This window comes from Podarcis raffonei, chromosome 12, assembly GCF_027172205.1.
Source record: "Podarcis raffonei isolate rPodRaf1 chromosome 12, rPodRaf1.pri, whole genome shotgun sequence".
In the NCBI taxonomy this organism is placed as follows: Eukaryota; Metazoa; Chordata; class Lepidosauria; order Squamata; family Lacertidae; genus Podarcis; species Podarcis raffonei.
In genome coordinates this window covers 2,909,188-2,926,935 of record NC_070613.1, presented here as the reverse complement: position 1 = coordinate 2,926,935, position 17,748 = coordinate 2,909,188, and the positions used below count along the sequence as shown (strand labels likewise).

The following is a 17,748-nucleotide window of genomic DNA, read 5'->3' as shown; positions in this document are numbered from 1 at the left end:
AGGAGAAATAAATTTTCGAAGATGGAAGCCTGGCCTGAATTGGAAAGTGAAAGATTGAGAGATCCCCTTATGTGGAGATCAGATGACCCTTGGATTATAAATCTGATTCAGGTGGAAGTTGGAGTTATGGGGACATTTGGATTTGAAAGGAGAATGAAACAAGATTTGGAATATCCTATAGGCCTTACCTTCAAGTACGGAGGTTTGGCTGGAAGGAACGTGGATGCTGTTGGGTCGGAGCCTCCCCGAGATTTGGTTTTCAATATAAAAGTCTATCAAAAAGACTGGCAGAGGAGTCATGAGAGAGATTCAAGAGCCTCGGATTTAAGATCTCCGGGTTGATGGTTTTTTGAGATTGACGGATTTATGTTGGGGACTGAAACCGGGAAGGGGGTCTGGGTGGAATAAAAATTGGGAACTCAAAGTGCATATAATATAAGTTGCTTTTTTGTTTTATTTTTATAAGAGTTGGGAAATTCGTGGAAGGGAACTTTTTTTTTCGACCTTAGGGAAATGTCTTAAGAATAAGTATTGATATATAGGTTTGGATGAGAGTTAAGATCGGATAAAGTAAAAGTAAAAGTGGCTTTTAAAAATATTGTAAAATTAAGGATTTTGTTGATAAGATGTTTGAAAAAGAAATTTATGTGGTATTGGTAAAAAGACATAAAGGATTAAGTAAAAAGAATTGATGAAAGAGAGAATGTCAAGCTACAGTATTTTAAAACAAATTATTAAGATAAAAATTAGGTTGGAAGGATTTGCTGAAACAACAATTTAAATTAGAATACAAAAATGGGAGGTGTGAGGAGGTCAAGGAAATAAGTAAAGAAAGAAAGTTATGTAAAGGTTTGATTTGTTTCTTTTTCCCTTTTTCTTTTTAATGTTTGTATTTTTTCTGTCTTTTTTAAAATTTCTTTTTTTCTTTTTTCTTATTGTAACTTTTAAAATCTTGAATAAATATTATTTAAAAAAAAAAAGAATTCCCTCCCTTTGAATAATCATATTAATAATAATAAATATGCTGCCCATCTGACTGCTACTAAGCCTCTGTGTTTCTCTTTTTTGCTAGGATTTTTATTAAATTTTCTGTTTTACATTTTAGAATATTCATTTAAACAACCTTAAAATACCAATGACTTCCCTTCTTCTCTTTCCATGGTTCATTTTGCATAACATAAATCCCTGCATATTTTACATAAACTAAACCATTCAGTATTCCATATTACACCCATCAAAACTTATTTACACAGTTGGATTTATCTTAATGCTGCTGACGTTTTCAAGTGCACACAATTCCCCCCCCCCATATATTCAATAAACATTTTCCAGTCTTCTTTAAACGTATGTTCTTGTTCTCTTATTCTACAAGTGCTGGAGATGCAGTGAAGATGAAAGTACGTTCTATCGTATGTTGTGGACCTGTTAAAGGGTAAAATAGCATTGGGAAATAATTTACAATGAATTGGGAAAAAATGTTTAAAAGTACTTTCCAAAAAAACAACAACCCAGAGTCCTTTTCATTGGGGATAATTCAGACAGAAATCCCCAGGTGTGAAAAAAAGGCTATTTATGTATGCCACTACTGTGGCCCGTGTTTTGTTAGCCCCAAAATGGAGAATGAGCGAGGTCCCAGCCAAAGAAGAATGGCAACTTAAGCTGATGGAATACATGCAGCTTGCGGACCTAAAATATAGTTGTTCCTCGTTTCGCGGCCGGGATCCGTTCCGGAGCCCCGGCCTCTAGCCGAAAAGGACACAGGGCAAAGCGGTTTGTGCTTCTGCTCATGCGCGAGCGGCAAACCCGGAAATAACCCGTTCGGGTACTTCTGGGTTTACCACGGACGTTCGCCAGAATGGACGCTAGACAAGGTGGATGTTGACGGAGATATTGCTGTATAGAATAAGCCTCGTGTGTTTCCCTTGCAGCGAAGAGAAGGCCAAGCTGCTGAGAGAAGTGATGGCCAAGATCGACGCCAAAAACGAAGTCCTGGAGTACGTATTTAAGGCTCCCGGGGTCTGGGACCCTGAAGTTGGGACGGGGGAAGCATCCCTAAACTCAGCCCTCTAGATGTTTTGGGACTACACTTCCCATCATCCCTGACCACTGATCATGTGAGCTAGGGATGATGGGAGTTGTAGTCCCAAAACACCTGGAGGGCCGAGTTTGGGGGTGCCTGTGTTATAATGTACGTAGAAGCAGGCCTTCCATCCTTGAGCCCCACTGCTAAAGGGGCAGCTTTTAGCATTTGCTTCCCTTTCCACCCGCCAGAGACAAGGCAGACCCACCTGTGCCTCCCTGTTGATTTCCAGTCCTTTTGAGGCTGCGCCTAGGGATGGGAGCATCCAAGCTCTGCCGTGTGACCCCTCCTGTCACGCTTCTTTCTTTGTAGACAATTCATGGACTCGTTGCAGCTGGACCCCGAGACCGTCGACAACCTGGACATGTACAACCACATCCCGCCCGTCTTGATGGAGAAATGCGCAGCGCTCAGCGTGCGCCCAGAGACCGTGAAAAACCTTGTTCAGTCCATGCAGGGTAGGTTTATGGGACTGGGAATGAGGTGTATATGTGCGTGCGAGGAAGAGACCACTCAGGTATTTACCAGTGGTGGAGAACTTGTGATGGAGTTGCTGAGGGACTAGCTGCTTGTTTAAACTTATACAGTAATTGACTGTAAGCTTTTGTGTTGGAACACCTAGTACAACAATGTTATACACTGGGGTTGGGAACCTGCAGCCTCTGGGCCAGTCTTGGCCTGCAAGACCATTTCCCCCAAACCATGCCCATCAGCTGATGTCTTTGGCGATGTCAGCCGATGGGTGGAGGACAGGGTTTTAATCCTGGTTTGCAAGATTGCACAGCCAAGGCGGCAGGATCTAATCCTTGCTATTCCACTGAGCGGGACGCGGGTGGCGCTGTGGGTTAAACCACAGAGCCTAGGACTTGCCAATCAGAAGGTCGGCGGTTCGAATCCCTGCGATGGGGTGAGCTCCCGTTGCTCGGTCCCTGCTCCTGCCAACCTAGCAGTTCGAAAGCACGTCAAAGTGCAAGTAGATAAATAGGTACCGCTCCGGCGGGAAGGTAAACAGCGTTTCCGTACGCTGCTCTGGTTCGCCAGAAGTGGCTTAGTCATGCTGGCCCCATGACCCGGAAGCTGTACGCCGGCTCCCTCGGCCAATAAAGCGAGATGAGCGCCGCAACCCCAGAGTCGTCTGCGACTGGACCTAATGGTCAGGGGTCCCTTTACCTTTACCTATGCCACTGAGCAGTGATCACAGCTGTGCGCAAAAGCGCCCTTTGAAGCAGCTCACAGGCAGGAGTGAGTTATTTCAAAGAGGCCTTTGCAAAGGCTCCTGAGCTTCCTTCTTGAGCCTCCGGAGGAGAAGTTAGAAAAGGGCTGCCAAAACGATCAAGGGGCTTCAGCAACTCCCCTATACAGAAAGGTGGCAGTGTTTGGGATTTTTTAGTTTGGAGGAAAGTTTGGCTCGATAGCGGTTTATGAAATCAGACACGGCATGGAGAAAGGGGATAGATAAAAGTTTTATCTCCCTCTCTGCACTACACTAAAACTCGTAGATGTTCAGTGAAGCTGAATGTTGGAAGATTTGGGACAGAGAAAAGAAAGGAATTCTTCACACAGAAGCCCAGTTAAACTGTGGAACTCCTTGCCACAGGAGACAGCGACGGCCACCATTCTAGATGGCTTTAAAAGAGGATGAGGCAAATTAATGGAGTATAGGGCTATCAATAGCTGCTAGCGACGATGCAGGCTTTGCTCTGCCCCGACAGCAATGCTTCCGAATGCCAGTTCCTGGAAACTGCAGGAGGGGAGAGGGCTCCTGCGTTCAAATCCTGCTTGCTGGTTTCCCACAGGCATCGTCTTGGCCCCTGTGAGAACAGGATGGTGGACTAGCTGGTCCACTGGCCTGATCCAATAGGCTGTTCTTCTGTTCTTCTGCAAGTCTCTTCTCCTTTAAGTCCCCTGTCTTGTAGGCTTAAGAAGGAAGCATTGGGATCCTTAAATTACCTGTCTATATGTTACCAATACAATGGTACCTCGGGTTAAGTACTTAATTTGTTCCGGAGGTCCGTACGTAACCTGAAACAGTTCTTAATCTGAAGCACCACTTTAGCTAATGGGGCCTCCTGCTGCTGCTGCGCCTCCGGAGCATGATTTCTGTTCTCATCCTGAAGCAAAGTTCTTAACCCCAGGTACCATTTCTTGGGTTAGCAGAGTCTGTAACCTGAAGCGCCTGTAACCTGAGGTACCACTGTAATAAATTTGTGTTTGTTTCTTCAAAACCTGCCAAGGAGCCCAGTTCATTTTGTTGTTTCTTTTAAGTACTTTGTAAAAGGTTCCCATTCTTCTTTAAAGTCACAGTTGCCCTTATCACAGAGTTTGTGCATCAGTTTCGTCAGTTCCATCTAGTCCATCAGTTTCCCTTGCCGCAGTTCTTTTGTCAACGTGCAGAGAATAACATGTGCTGAAAAACCAGAGACAGGAGCTGAGGGAAGTCTGGGCCAGAGTGGGAGGGTGGGCTTTTCTTGGGGAGGGAAAAATAGCGGGGGGGGGATGAGGATGATATGTCTTTGATAAATTGTTCTGCTGAAATTCTTAATAAAAATTATATATATATAAAAGGAAGCATTGGGAGACTTGGAAAAGGTCCTGTTCCCCCTTTAAGCCTCCGAGATCAGGGCTTAAAAGTTTGGAGCGTGGGGAGACTTGCAAAAGCACAAGGGATTTGGACGGATGGGCAGCCCCGCCAATGGTGTGGCGTCTCAAAATCTCTCCCTCTGCCCCCCTCCAGTGCTCTCTGGTGTTTTCACGGACGTCGAAGCATCTCTGAAGGAGATCAAGGACCTTCTGGACGAGGACGAGGCCCAGGAGCAGAAGCTGCGAGAGGCGCTGGGGGGGAAGCTGCCCCCGCAGCAGGGCTCCCCTCCCACCCCGCCCTCCTCCGGGCTGGCGGAAGTAGCCAAGGAATGGGCCAAGTATATGGAGGTGCACGAGAAGGCCAGCTTCACCAACACGGAGCTCCACAAGGCCATGAACCTGCACATCAGCAACCTGCGGCTGCTCAGCGGCCCCCTGGAGCAAGTGAGGGCCGCCTTGCCCACCCCCAGCCTGACGGAAGGTAAGGGGGACAAGGAAGGTGGTTGCCGCCGTCTCTGCTCTGTTATGGCTTCCTGCCGGTTGAGCCCATAGGCGCCGCGAATCATGGATTCTTTAGCTGTGGTTCCTGCATTGCAGGGGGTTGGTCTGGATGGCCCTTTGGGGTCCCAACTCTACAATTGTGTGATTATACATTCTCTGAAATATGGGGGAAGCCCCTGCTGCATTCCCCTCCCCTGCTAAGCAGAGCTATGTAAAGACCAGGGATGCGGGTGGCACTGTGGTCTAAACCATTGAGACTCTTGGGATTGCCGATCGGAAGGTCGGCGGTTCGAGTCCCCGCGACGGGGTGAGCTCCCGTTGTTCGGTCCCAGCTCCTGCTAACTTAGCAGTTCGAAAGCATGCCAGTGCAAGTAGATAAATAGGTACCAATGTGGCGGGAGGGTAAACGGCGTTTCCGTGTGCTCTGCTTTCCGTCACACTGTTCTGTTGTGCCGGAAGCGGTTTAGTCCTGCTGGCCACATGACCCGGAAAGCTGTCTGTGGACAAACGCTAGCTCCCTCGGCCTGAAAGCGAGATGAGCGCCACAACCCCAGAGTTGCCTTTGACTGGACTTAACCATCCAGGGGTCCTTTACCTTTACCTATATAATGACCATTATTACATATATGTCCTGTCTTTCCTTCAAGGTGGTGTGCTCGATTCTCCATTTTATCCTCACAACTACCCTTATAATTATTTCATTTCATTATTTCATTTCATTTTAATTTGCTGCCATCGGGCATTAAAAAACTCCCAATACAGGGCGGCCTTCAGATGTCTTCTAAATGTCAGATAGTTGTTTATCTCCTTGACATCTTATGGAAGGGCGTTCCACAGGGCGGGTGCCACTACCGAGAAGGCCCTCTGCCTGGTTCCCTGTAGCTTCACTTCTCGCAGGGAGGGAACCTCCAGAAGGCCCTCGGAGCTGGACCTCAGTGTCCGGGCTGAACGATGAGGGTGGAGACACTCCTTCGGGTCTAAGGGCCAAGTCCAAGCAGTGAGCTTCATGGCAGCTTTGGGTGATGTTTCAGGATCTGCAGAGACTTGATTTCTAGCGCAGTTTCCTTCAGCTGTTTCAAATCCAGGATCCTCCTGCAACCCAAACATACATTTGGGGGAACCTGCTTCTTAAAGTTTTTATCTCTCTCTTTACCCTGATGATAGGGCTGCTGTTGTTACACACCTGAAATCAGGTTGTCACCCAGTTGTGGGTCCCAGCTCACCGGTTGTAGGCCATTGGACTGCGGGGCCACCCTTTCGGTAGAAGGAATCATTCAACGTCTGTTTTTAAAAATGCAGGCCAGAGTCTGGGAATCTAGGTAGATGGCAGAATTAATCCTGGTGCAGTAATTGAAATCCTGCACCTTAAAAAAAAAGAAATTAAAACCGGTCTTTGCCAACCTGCTGCCCTGGAGATGTCTTTTGGACTACAACTCCCATCAGCCCCTTTCTGCCTCTTTCCTCCCCAGACGACCAGCAGGCAATGCAGACCTTGAAGAGGATCCTGGCCAAAGTGCAGGAGATGAAGGACCAGCGGGTCTCCCTGGAGCAGCAGCTGCGCGAGATGATCCAGAAGGACGACATCACCACCTCGCTGGTGACGACGGACCGGTCTGAGATGAAGGTGGGTGGCTGGGAGGGAGGGAGGCAGGGTGTCCGGTCGGCCGTTCTGCACCCCCATCGCCACCCAGTTCCTCCTGAAGCTGATGGGAAAGCGAATCACAAGAACATAAGAGCCCCCCAGAAAATAGATGGGGAAGTTATGTAGTTGGCCACAAACCGCATGATGTTCAAAGAGGATTAGTCAAAATCACAAAGGAGAGGGCTGTTGTCGGTTGTTCTCTTTTTTAAAAAAAAAAAGATATTTATTGAGTTTTTCCACCTTTATACATTAAAAAATCAAATAAGAAAAAACAAAAAAGTTAAAAACACATAAAGTTTACAATCCGTATTTTCAATAACATATTTCCCTGACTTCCCCACACCTCCCCTTCTTATATTCCAATTCAAATTGTTAGTTCAACAAGTTCTTATCCCCAATTTTTGACCTTTGTATATTTAATTCATTTTAGAAAAACCAATTTTAACTTATAAACATCAATATTTGTACATCAGTGCTCATTCGTAAAACTTTTTTCTAAAGTCGACCCAAATTCCCTTCCACGAATTCCCCAATTTTCATACTAAGAACAAAACAAAATTAAAAAAAACAGATTATAATTCTGCACCCTTTGGATTTCCAAACCCCACCCCCCCTTTCCCGGTTTCAATCCCCAACAAATGTCCATCAGTCTATCTGCTGTCAGCCTGGTGACCTCACGTCCGAGGCTCTTAATTCTCTCTCAATTCCTCTCTGCCGGTTTTTTTGGTAGTCCTTAATATTAAACACCAGATCTCGGAGAAGCTCTGTCCCAATAGGGTCCATGTTTCTTCCAGCCAGACCTCCATACTTAAAAGTGGAGCCTGAATCTTGTTTCTTACTCCTTTTAAGTCCCAATGTCCCAAAAGCTCCAACTTTCACCTTAATCAAATTTGTAATCCATAGGTCTTCAGATCTCCACATAAGGAGATCTCTCCATTCTTCAATCTTCAATTCAAAACAGATTTTCATCATCCAGTACTTATTTTCCTTTGTAGCCATCATGTCAGGCCTCTGGCTCTCCTTTGTCATCTGCAACATTACATCTCCTCCTTCCTTTTCCTCAGAAACAACATATATCTCTTTCTCCACACTCTCAAATCTTTCAAGTTTCTCTTCTTGTCCAGCTGCATGGACTTCATGAGTCGAGTCCTTATCAAATTCAATGGATTTGTTTACTGTTAAGTCCAGAGTTGCAACATTTGTAGCCAAAACATCAATTTGGCCTTGTAACTTTCCCAAGAGAAGAAACACTCTGTCCAATTTAGCTTGAATTTTTCCTCCTTCAGCCATTCTTGTAATGTCCCAAAATCCCCTTTAGAGGGATTTTGGTTACTTTATCTTCCTTCCAGTTCAAATCCAAAAATCAAGTTAGTTTGTATCAGTTCTTCCTTGTTTTCAACAAAATATAACCAAATTGTAGCAAATATATCCAGCAGAGATAGCAGAAACAAAGTTCTCTTTTTCCTTCTTGACAGCTAATTTGACAGCTGTCAAACTCTTCTATATCTCCTCAACAGGCTCTCTCGCGGATCACTCCCGGGTCCGGGGGGGTGGCACTTCAGCTCTCAAAATTAGCTCTTATCCTCCAGTGAAATTACTTATACTGCCACATCGTGAAATTAATGTCTTTTACCCAATAAAGAAGAAGAAATTCTCTCGACCTTAGTTAGCTAGTCCTTGCTTTAGATTATTTATAAGATGGGGAGACGGACTTCCTGTTTGCGCCTTCCCCGATCGTGCCTAATTCAAAAAAAAATTTTTCTTTACAAATCCAATTTCCGTATTACTCACGGGTTGTTGCTTTTAGAGTCCAATTGTTGTCGGTTGTTCTCTGCCTCCATGGTCGTCATGTTGTTGTTTAGTCGTGTCCGACTCTTCGTGACCCCCTGGACCAGAGCACGCCAGGCACTCCTGTCTTCCACTGCCTCCCGCAGTTTGGTCAAACTCATGCTGGTAGCTTCGAGAACACTGTCCAACCATCTCGTCCTCTGTCGTCCCCTTCTCCTTGTGCCCTCCATCTTTCCCAGCATCAAAGTCTTTTCCAGGGAGTCTTCTCTTCTCATGAGGTGGCCAAAGTCTTGGAGCCTCAGCTTCAGGATCCGTCCTTCCAGTGAGCACTCAGGGCTGATTTCCTTCAGAATGGATAGGTTTGTTCTTCTTGCAGTCCATGGGACTCTCAAGAATCTCATCCAGCACCATAATTCAAAAGCATCCATTCTTTGGTGATCAGCCATCTTTATGGTCCAGCTCTCACTTCCATACATCACTACTGGGAAAATCATAGCTTTTACTATACGGACCTTTGTTGGCAAGGTGATGTCTCTACTTTTTAATGTGCTGTCTAGGTTTATTATTATTATTATTATTTATACCCCACCCTCCCCAGCCAAGACCGGGCTCAGGGCGGCTAACACCAGGTATAAAAACAATTGATTAAGACACAACTTAAAAACAAGATTAAAATACAACATTAAAATGCAGCCTCATTTCAGTAGAAACTCAAATCAAAAACTTTGGGGATGAAAACGTCAAATCTTCACCAAGGCCAACTATCCAGACTGGTCCTACATGGGCCAGAAAAAAGCCAGGGAAGTCCCCAAATAGGCGTTCCATCACAGAAGGAGAAAGGAAAGAGGGGATCAAGTTGATTCCAAGCCAAAAGGCCAGGCAGAACAACTCTGTCTTACAGGCCCTGCGGAAAGAAATCAGATCCTGCAGGGCCCTGGTCTCATGAGACAGAGCGTTCCTTGCTGGAAAATGCAGGAGTGGAGAGAGGGCTCTGGTGCTCAGATGCTACTTGCAGGTTTACTAGAAAAGATATCTGGTTGGCCGCTGGCCTGATCCGGCAGGCTCTGTTATGTTCAGAGTAGCGAAATGCAGCAGGAGCAACCTTTCTGGCGAAGGCACAGGCCTGTCTCCCAGTTCCCTCTTCCCTGTCCTTCTCACAGATCCATCTCCAGTTTATACAAAGCCTGGCACTTCTCTCTCTTGCCTCAGTAGAGAGATCACATGGGGAGGCAGCTAAGGCAACGTTTGAGGGCTTGTTTGATTGTGGTACAGTGGTACCTCAGGTTAAGAACTTAATTCATTCCGGAGGTCCGTTCTTAACCTGAAACTGTTCTTAACCTGAAGCACCACTTTAGCTAATGGGGCCTCCGTGCCGCCGGAGCACGATTTCTGTTCTTATCCTGAAGCAAAGTTCTTAACCTGAAGCACTATTTCTGGGTTAGTGGAGTGTGTAACCTGAAGCGTATGTAACCCGAGGTACCACTGTACCTTTTCTGCACCCATCAAAATGAAAGGCTAATCAGAAGAGGGTGTTGAATTTCTCTAGAAACCCTGCAGGCACTCTAGGAATTGAGGCAGGGTTTTCTCCCAGCCTTACCTGGAGTTGCCCTTTGGGCTTGAACCCAGGACCACCTGCTGGCCCGGCAGACCCTCTTCCACTGAGCTGTGGCTCTTTCACCGCACCTCCGATAACCCAAAGGCCTAAAAGATGCTCTGTGCATTTCACTCTCCCCACTGGCCGCCTCTCCCTGCCTCAACCAATTTCCGAATCCCCTTCTCCCTCCTCCCCAGCCTATCGTAGCTTTGCCTTGACTTCTCCTCCTTCTCTCTCCAGAAACTCTTCGAGGAGCAGCTGAAGAAATATGACCAGATCAAGGTCTACTTAGAACAGAACTTGACCGCCCAGGAGAACATCCTCAAAGCCCTGACGGACGCCAACGTCAAGTACGCGGCCGTGCGCAAGGTCCTGGTAGAGGTGGAACACAAGTGAGTGGCCCGGGGGGGGGGGGAGAGAAGCAGTTTTTGGATTTTTGGTGTCCAAAACCTGAGGAATGGTTGGTGGGAGGCTTGGCAGCCTGGCAAAAGTTTGATGTTCTGCCAGCTAGATGCCCCAGCAGGGAGGCAGCAGCCAGAGATTATTGGTGCAACGAGAACGGTGGATTAAATTGCACAGTGTTTGGGCTCCTGTACAGTGGTGCCTCGCAAGACGGAATTAATTCGTTCCGCGAGCTTTGTCGTCTTGCGATTTTTTTCGTCTTGCGAAGCACGGTGTCGGGAAAGTTTTGGAAAAGCTTCAAAAATCACCAAAGTCTTTAAAAACCTCAAAAAAGGCTACCACACCGCGTGCTAGGAGTTGCTCCTCGAAGTCAAGTCGCAACTGTATTAACGGTGTTAAGAAAAAGGAAACAAACTTGCAAGACGTTTTCGTCTTGCGAAGCAAGCCCATAGGGAAAATCGTCTTGCGAAGCAGCTCAAAAAACCCTTTCGTCTAGTGAGTTTTTTGTCTTGCGAGGCATTCGTCTTGCGAGGTACCACTGTATTAAGAAGTGTGTGTGTGTGTGCGCGTGTGCAAAGGGATGTACACTTGTCAATTGGTACAGCTCAGCCCTTGTGCCCAGGCATGTGTGAATGTCTTTCTTGGCTCTGTGTGCTTTCTGGGTGGTCCTGCAAACGCCCCTCTTCCTAATCCTAACCCTTCTTTACTGCCGTCCCCCCAGGTGGAACACCTCTTTGCAGACACTGGTGGCTTCCTATGAGGCTTACGAGGACCTAATGAAGAAATCCCAGGAAGGGAAGGATTTCTACGCCGACTTGGAAAGCAAAGTGGCCAAACTGCTGGAGAAATCCCGGACTGCTTGCAAGGGAGCTGAGGTGGCCAGGCAGCAGCTCCTGGACAGGTAAAGTGGCTTGGCTCCGGGTGCAAGTGGGTGAGTGTGGAGGCAGAGCAGAGACATCCTGGCTAGTAGCCATTGTTGGCCTTCTCCTCTGTGAATTTGTCCCTCCTTCCTTTAAAGCCATCCAGCTTGGTGGCCATCGCTACCTCCTGTGGCAGGGAGTTCCAAAGTTGAACTGCCAACTGTAAAATGTGATGTTAAACCGGGGGTAATCCGGGATGATGGGAATTGTATTCCAACACTATCCAGGCACACAAGTTTGAGAAAGGCTGGTTTAGGTGATGATCAGAACACCAGGTTTTTACAAAATATATACAGACACCTGGGGTTTTAATAATAATAAAAATATTTTTTTTATTTATAACCCGCCCTTCCTGGTTCAAAAACCGCGCTCAGGGTGGCTAACAACAAATTTAAAACACTTTAAAACAATTATAAAAGCAGCATAAAATACAGTATAAAAACATGAATAACCATAAAATTCAAAAATCAATTAGATAATCCCCAGGGCTAGCTGGCTGAATTGGTCCTACTTGGGCCAGCGAGGAGGCCAGGGGAGAATTAGCTGTGGGGTCTCAGAGCTTCATAAAAGGGGAGGGGGAGGGAAGGGAAGGGAAATAAAAGATCAGGCTGAATTCAAATTAAAGGCCAGGCGGAATAGCTCTGTCTTACAGGCCCGACAGAAGGAGGTTAAATCCTGAAGGGCCCTAGTCTCATGGAACAGCATTCCACCAGGTTGGAGCCATCACTCAAAAGGCCCTGGCCCTGGTGGAAGATAGTCTGGCTTCTTTAGGGCCTGGGACCTCTAAACTATGATTATTCGTGGACCTTAAGGTCCTCTGCGGGGCAGACCAGGAGAGGCAGTCCCGTAAATACGAGGGCCCTAAGTCACAAAGGGCTTTAAAGGTCAAAACCAGCACGTTGAGCCTGACCCTATACTCCACCAGGAGCCAGTGCAACTGGTAGAGCCCTGGGTGAATATGCTTCCATGGCAGAGACCCCGTGAGGAGCCTCGCTGCAGCATTCTGCACCCGCTGGAGTTTGTGGGACAGTTTTCAGGGCAGCCTTGTGTAGAGCGAATTACAGTAGTCCCTGTAGAGGGGCCCTTTGGGGGCAAGAGGGTGCTTGGGAGTGGGTGCCCATCTCATGCGGCTTCTCTGTGGCCTTGCCTTGGCAGGGAACTGAAGAAGAGGCCCCCTGCCAGGCCCACCACCCCCAAGCCGCCACTCCAGAAGAAGACCTCCGACCTTGAGCTGCCTGACCCCCTGCCCCTCGGCTCTCTCTCCCTGGCCGACCTCCCGGAGGAGCTCCGCAGCCTGCCCCCGGAAGTCCTGGGGGCTCACCTGGCGCAGCTGCCGCCAGACGCCTTGGCCGCCCTGGGTCTGGACCCCGCCTTCCCCCATGCCAGCCTGCGAGCGGCCCCTGGCCAGGAAGCCTTCTCTGCCCCCCAGCCAGGCCAGGCCAGGCCTCCCTTCGGCCCGGGCCAGATGTCGGCCCAAGGTGCCCCTCACAGGCACTACCCGCCACCCAGAGTCCCAGCCAGCTCCGCACAAGCCCCTTACCCGCCGGCCTCCCACCAGATGCCACCTTCTGCCCCCCAAGCAGCCCTGCCACCGATGAGCTCCGCCCCCTCCTCAGCCGCCTACCCACCCAGCGCCAGTGTCATGCGGGGCCCAGCTGCGCAGCCCGCCTACCCTCTGCCCCCTCAGCACACCTCCCCGCAGCACCTCCCCATGCCCGTCTCCACTCCCCCGCGGGGCATGGTTTACGGCATGGGGCAGCTGGCCCCCAACAGCGGGGCCTTCCCGGCCAGCCACTCCACCCCTCTGGCAGTTAGGGCCCCCGCTCCCTCCCCACACCAGTACGGCGTCGGCAGCTTCCCGCCGGGGGTCCGGCCGGCCACCACCACCGTCGACAGCATCCAGGCCCCTATCTCGAGCTGTGCGGCCCCCAGGGGCATGGCCGGGCCGCTCCCCCAGTGGCCAGGGCCTCCTCCACAGCAGGGTGGCTTTGCAGGACCTCAAGGGACCCCCAGCGCTCAGTTCCCCTACCCGCAGCCTTGCGGGCCCCCTTTCATGCAGCAGGTCCTGCCGCCTTACTCCTCTGCTCAACCTCCACAGGCCTTCTCCCCCCATGGGCCCCTCCAGCCCCCGATGGACCGGCAGGTCCGCCCCCAGCCCCTCGGCCCGCCCCCTCAGCAGTACACACCCCAGTTCCTGGCTCAGGCCCAAATGCCCCAGCAGCAGCCACCCTTCCATCACCCCTTTCCGGCTCAGGTCTGCGCCCCGCAAGCCGTCCTCGGACAGGGCCACCCCGTCCAACTGGGAGCCCAGCACTACCAGCTTGGGCCGCCCCACGACAAGCTGCCTCGGGGCCACACCCTGCCTCCCCACTCCTTGACCTACCCCACGGCCGTGTCGCACGGCCCCAACATTTCCATGGGCATGATGGGGCCCGGACAGCAGCAGCAACAGCAGCAGCTGCCCCTTCGCCCGTCGCTCGCTTCCATCCAGCCCTTGCCCGCCGGATCGCCAGCCCAGGTTGCCTTTGGTGCTGGCCCGGCGCCCCTGGGCCCTGGGACTCCCCAGATCCCTCCAGGTGCCCCTATGCCCCTGGGAGGACAGCCCCAGCCCGTCAGCCAGGCCCTCCCTCACCACGTCCCTCCCGCACCCAGCCCTGCCCTGGCGCAGTTGCCAGGCGCGGCAGTGGTGTCGGGCGTTGCTTTGCCCTCGCCGGCGCCCTCGCCGCAGCCTTCCCTGACTCTTCCGGCTCCCTCTCTCTTGCCCCCCTCGGGGCCTCTCCCGCAGCTGCCCCCCTCCTCTCTGGCGCCCGGCGGGGCCGCCCCACTAGCACAGGGCCCCTCGGACGCCTCCCGCTTCCCCCGGCAGAACTCGTCCACTGATGACCTCCTGTCCTCCAGCCCCGAGAGCCAGCACGGGGGCGCCAAGGCCTCGGTGGGGCAGCCCCTCCTGCAGCCCACCAAGGCGGACGCCAAGGAGGGGCTGAAGCCGAAAGCTGTGCAGCTGATCGAGAAGGACCCCTACGAGAAGCCCGAACACATCCGGCGGCTCCTGTCGGAGCTGGAGCGCTTCCAGGACGTGGTGGGCGCCCTCGAGAAGCCAGCCCCTTCCTCGGGGAGCGCCAGTGAGCTGGACGGCATCTGGAAGGAGCTGCAGGACGCCCAGGAGAAAGACGCCCGCCAGCTGTCCATCGCCATCGCCCGCTGCTACTCCATGAAGAACCGCCACCAGGACATCATGCCCTACGACAAGAACCGCATTGTCCTGCAGTCGGGCAAGGACGACTACATCAACGCCAGCCGCATCGAAGACCTCTCCTCCTACTGCCCCACCATCATCGCCACCCAGGCCCCCCTGGTGGGCACAGCCTCCGACTTCTGGCTCATGATCTACGAGCAGAAAGTGTCCGTCGTCGTCATGCTGGTTTCCGAGCAGGAGATCGAGAAAGTAAGGAGCAAGGAGGGGACAAGGAATTGTCATAAGTTGAGTGTGCTTTGATAATAATAATATTATTATTATTATTAATAATAATAATAATAATAATACCCCATCCATCTAGCTGGGCCTCTCCAGCCACTCTGGGCGGCCTCCAACAAAGCACTGAAATACAGTAGTCTGTTAAACATTAAAAACTTCCCTAAACAGGGCTGCCTTCAGTTGTCTTTTAAAAGTAAAATAGTTGCTTATTGCCTTGACATCTGATGGGAGGGCGTTCCACAGGGCAGGCGCCACCACCGAGAAGGCCCTCTGCCTGGTTCCCTGTAACCTCGCAGGGAGGGAACCGTCAGAAGGCCCTTGGCACTCGACCCCGGCATCCAGGCTGGACGATGGGGGTGGAGACGCTCCTTCAGGTCTCCTGGGCCTTTGAGGCCGTTTAGGGCTTTAAAGGTCAGGACCAACACTTTGAATTGTGCTTGGAAACGTACTGGGAGCCAATGTAGGTCTTTCTCTGGTTTAAACAGACTTTCTCAGGTTTTAGGGGCAACTCAGGTGGTCTTGTCTGAGGCAGGCCTGTCTGCTTCGTTGGGGTCATGTTGAGGGCGACCCCCCCCAATGGATTGCACTCAGATCTCCATAGATGTTCCCTGTGCTTTTATGTTCTTTTCTGCCCAGCCCTGAGGACTAGCAACTTGCTGGGTGTTTTTTTAAAGCAGTCTGAGAGTCTCCGGCTTCTGACCCTGTGCACCAGATCCTGTGATTGCAGCTTGTGGGGAAGGAGAGAGGAAGACACTCAAATGTTTTATCCTCCTCTAATGTAATGTGTGTTGCATATGGATCGCAAAAAAGTGACTTACATTCCTAAGGAGGCGTATGCTTAGGCTTAGGCTTCATCATCAAAGCCTTATGGGCATTGTAGGAGTGCAAATATCTGGAGTGTGGGTCAGGTGGGATTACTATGAGGAATTATAAAAATATGCATCAAGAATTGTTTCCATGATGAATGCACTCCTACAGGCATAAACTGTTAAATCCCTAAATAGAATGCCACAGGTGTTTGCTTCGTGCTAAGCCATAGTTTAAAGGTAAAGGGACCCCTGACCATTAGGTCCAGTTGTGGCTCACTCTGGGGTTGCGGCGCTCATCTCGCTTTACTGGCCGAGGGAGCCGGCGTACAGCTTCCGGTTCATGTGGCCAGCATGACTAAGCCGCTTCTGGCGAACCAGAGCAGCGCACGGAAACGCCCTTTACCTTCCCGCCAGAGCGGTCCCTATTTATCTACTTGCACTTGACGTGCTTTTGAACTGCTAGGGCAGGAGCAGGGACTGAGTAACGGGAGCTCACCCCATCACGGGGATTCGAACCGCCGACCTTACAATCGGCAAGTCCTAGGCTCTGTGGTTTAACCCACAGCGCCACCTGCGTCCTAAACCATAGTTTAGTATGATATAAATCATACCCTCCAGATGTTTTGGGACTACAATTCCCATTATCCCTGACCACTGGCCCTGTTAGCTAGTGATCATGGGAGTTGTAATCCCAAAACATCTGGAGGGCCGAGTTTGGGGGTGCCTGATATAAATTAACCACAGTTGGTCTTGAGGCACACACACACAGCACTGGAAGAATTTGAGACGTTTCAGCTTTTGCTTAACTGTGGTTCACCGAATGTAAATACGTTGTAGTTTTAGGTTGTGAGCTGCCTTGAGATATACAGGTGTAGGGTGGTATACAAATTTAATAAATGAAAGAAATGTGGCTTCCCCATAACCCCAACAGCACGATCCTGGAGCACGGCTGGTAGGGAGGTATCCTATCCCAGGATCAAGTTCATTCAGGTTTTTCGAAACAGTTTTAATTGGATTTTGAATAGATGGTGCAATTCATTTTTACCATTTTGAATTGTGTTGTGTTATCTTCCTTAGCGGGGTTGGGCAAAACGGCTATTCTGAACGATGCTTTTGCAGCAGAGGGCAGGCAGACGAGTTCACGGAACCAAGAAACAAAAAAGTTTGGGGAGCTGAAGTTGTTTTCTCTAACTGATGGCAGCTCCCCAGGATCTCAGGCTTGCAGTGTGTGTTTTTTTTGGGGGGGGGAGTTTCCCCTCCCCTGCTGCCTTCTAACCATGGGGGGGGGGCAAGGCCAAAATGGTGGCACTGGAGGTCCTCTGCCTTGGCCCTCCTTTTCTCCTCCTGACACCCCCCCCCCGTTTCTCTTTCTCTCCTGCAGCAAAAGGTTGTCCGCTACTTCCCCACGGAGCGGGGCCAGCCCATGGTCCACGGCCTCCTCACCCTGGTCCTCACCAGCGTGAAGGCCACCCCGACGCACGTGGAACGCATGATCACGCTGCAGTTCCGAGACCAGAGCTTGAAGCGCACCGTTATCCACCTCCAGTTCTCCTCCTGGCCAGAGCTGTATGTGAATTTTGGTCCACGCGAGGAGGGCGGTGGGGAGAGGCTGAGGATGAGGGGTGGGCCTGGCTGTGCCTCGCTTGCCTGGCCCAGCTAGAACTGTGCTTCTCAAACTTGGATCTCCAGCTGTCGTTGGGACTACGACTCCCATCATCCCTAGCTAGCAGGGCCAGGGATGATGGGAGTTGTAGTCCAGCAATGTCACGGACTGGTTAGACGCAGGGGGATGTTGGGAGGAACCAGCTGGGGAGGCTCAGAGCCAGGGGAGTGGTGGCGGGACGGCTATGAGTGGTCCGTGTCAAAAGCTGAAGAGGTAACAGGGCATAGTGAGCAGGGAGAGTCTGTGATAGAGAGAAGTCCAGAATTGGAGGCCGAAGCTGAAGCAGGAGGGTGG

General features: G+C 50.5%; 1 protein-coding gene across 1 annotated transcript in view; it reads left to right on the top strand.

The window, feature by feature from the left end:
- The window catches only part of PTPN23 (protein tyrosine phosphatase non-receptor type 23), a 57,759-nt gene that overhangs the window by 33,364 nt on the left and 6,647 nt on the right, over window positions 1–17,748 (top strand). Inside the window, exons 14-21 of the mRNA XM_053359308.1 lie at window positions 1,929–1,994; window positions 2,393–2,538; window positions 4,815–5,141; window positions 6,631–6,785; window positions 10,426–10,577; window positions 11,309–11,488; window positions 12,663–14,952; window positions 17,173–17,357. Of these exons, the coding sequence (XP_053215283.1) occupies window positions 1,929–1,994; window positions 2,393–2,538; window positions 4,815–5,141; window positions 6,631–6,785; window positions 10,426–10,577; window positions 11,309–11,488; window positions 12,663–14,952; window positions 17,173–17,357 (3,501 nt within the window). The remainder of the gene's footprint in view (window positions 1–1,928; window positions 1,995–2,392; window positions 2,539–4,814; window positions 5,142–6,630; window positions 6,786–10,425; window positions 10,578–11,308; window positions 11,489–12,662; window positions 14,953–17,172; window positions 17,358–17,748) is intronic.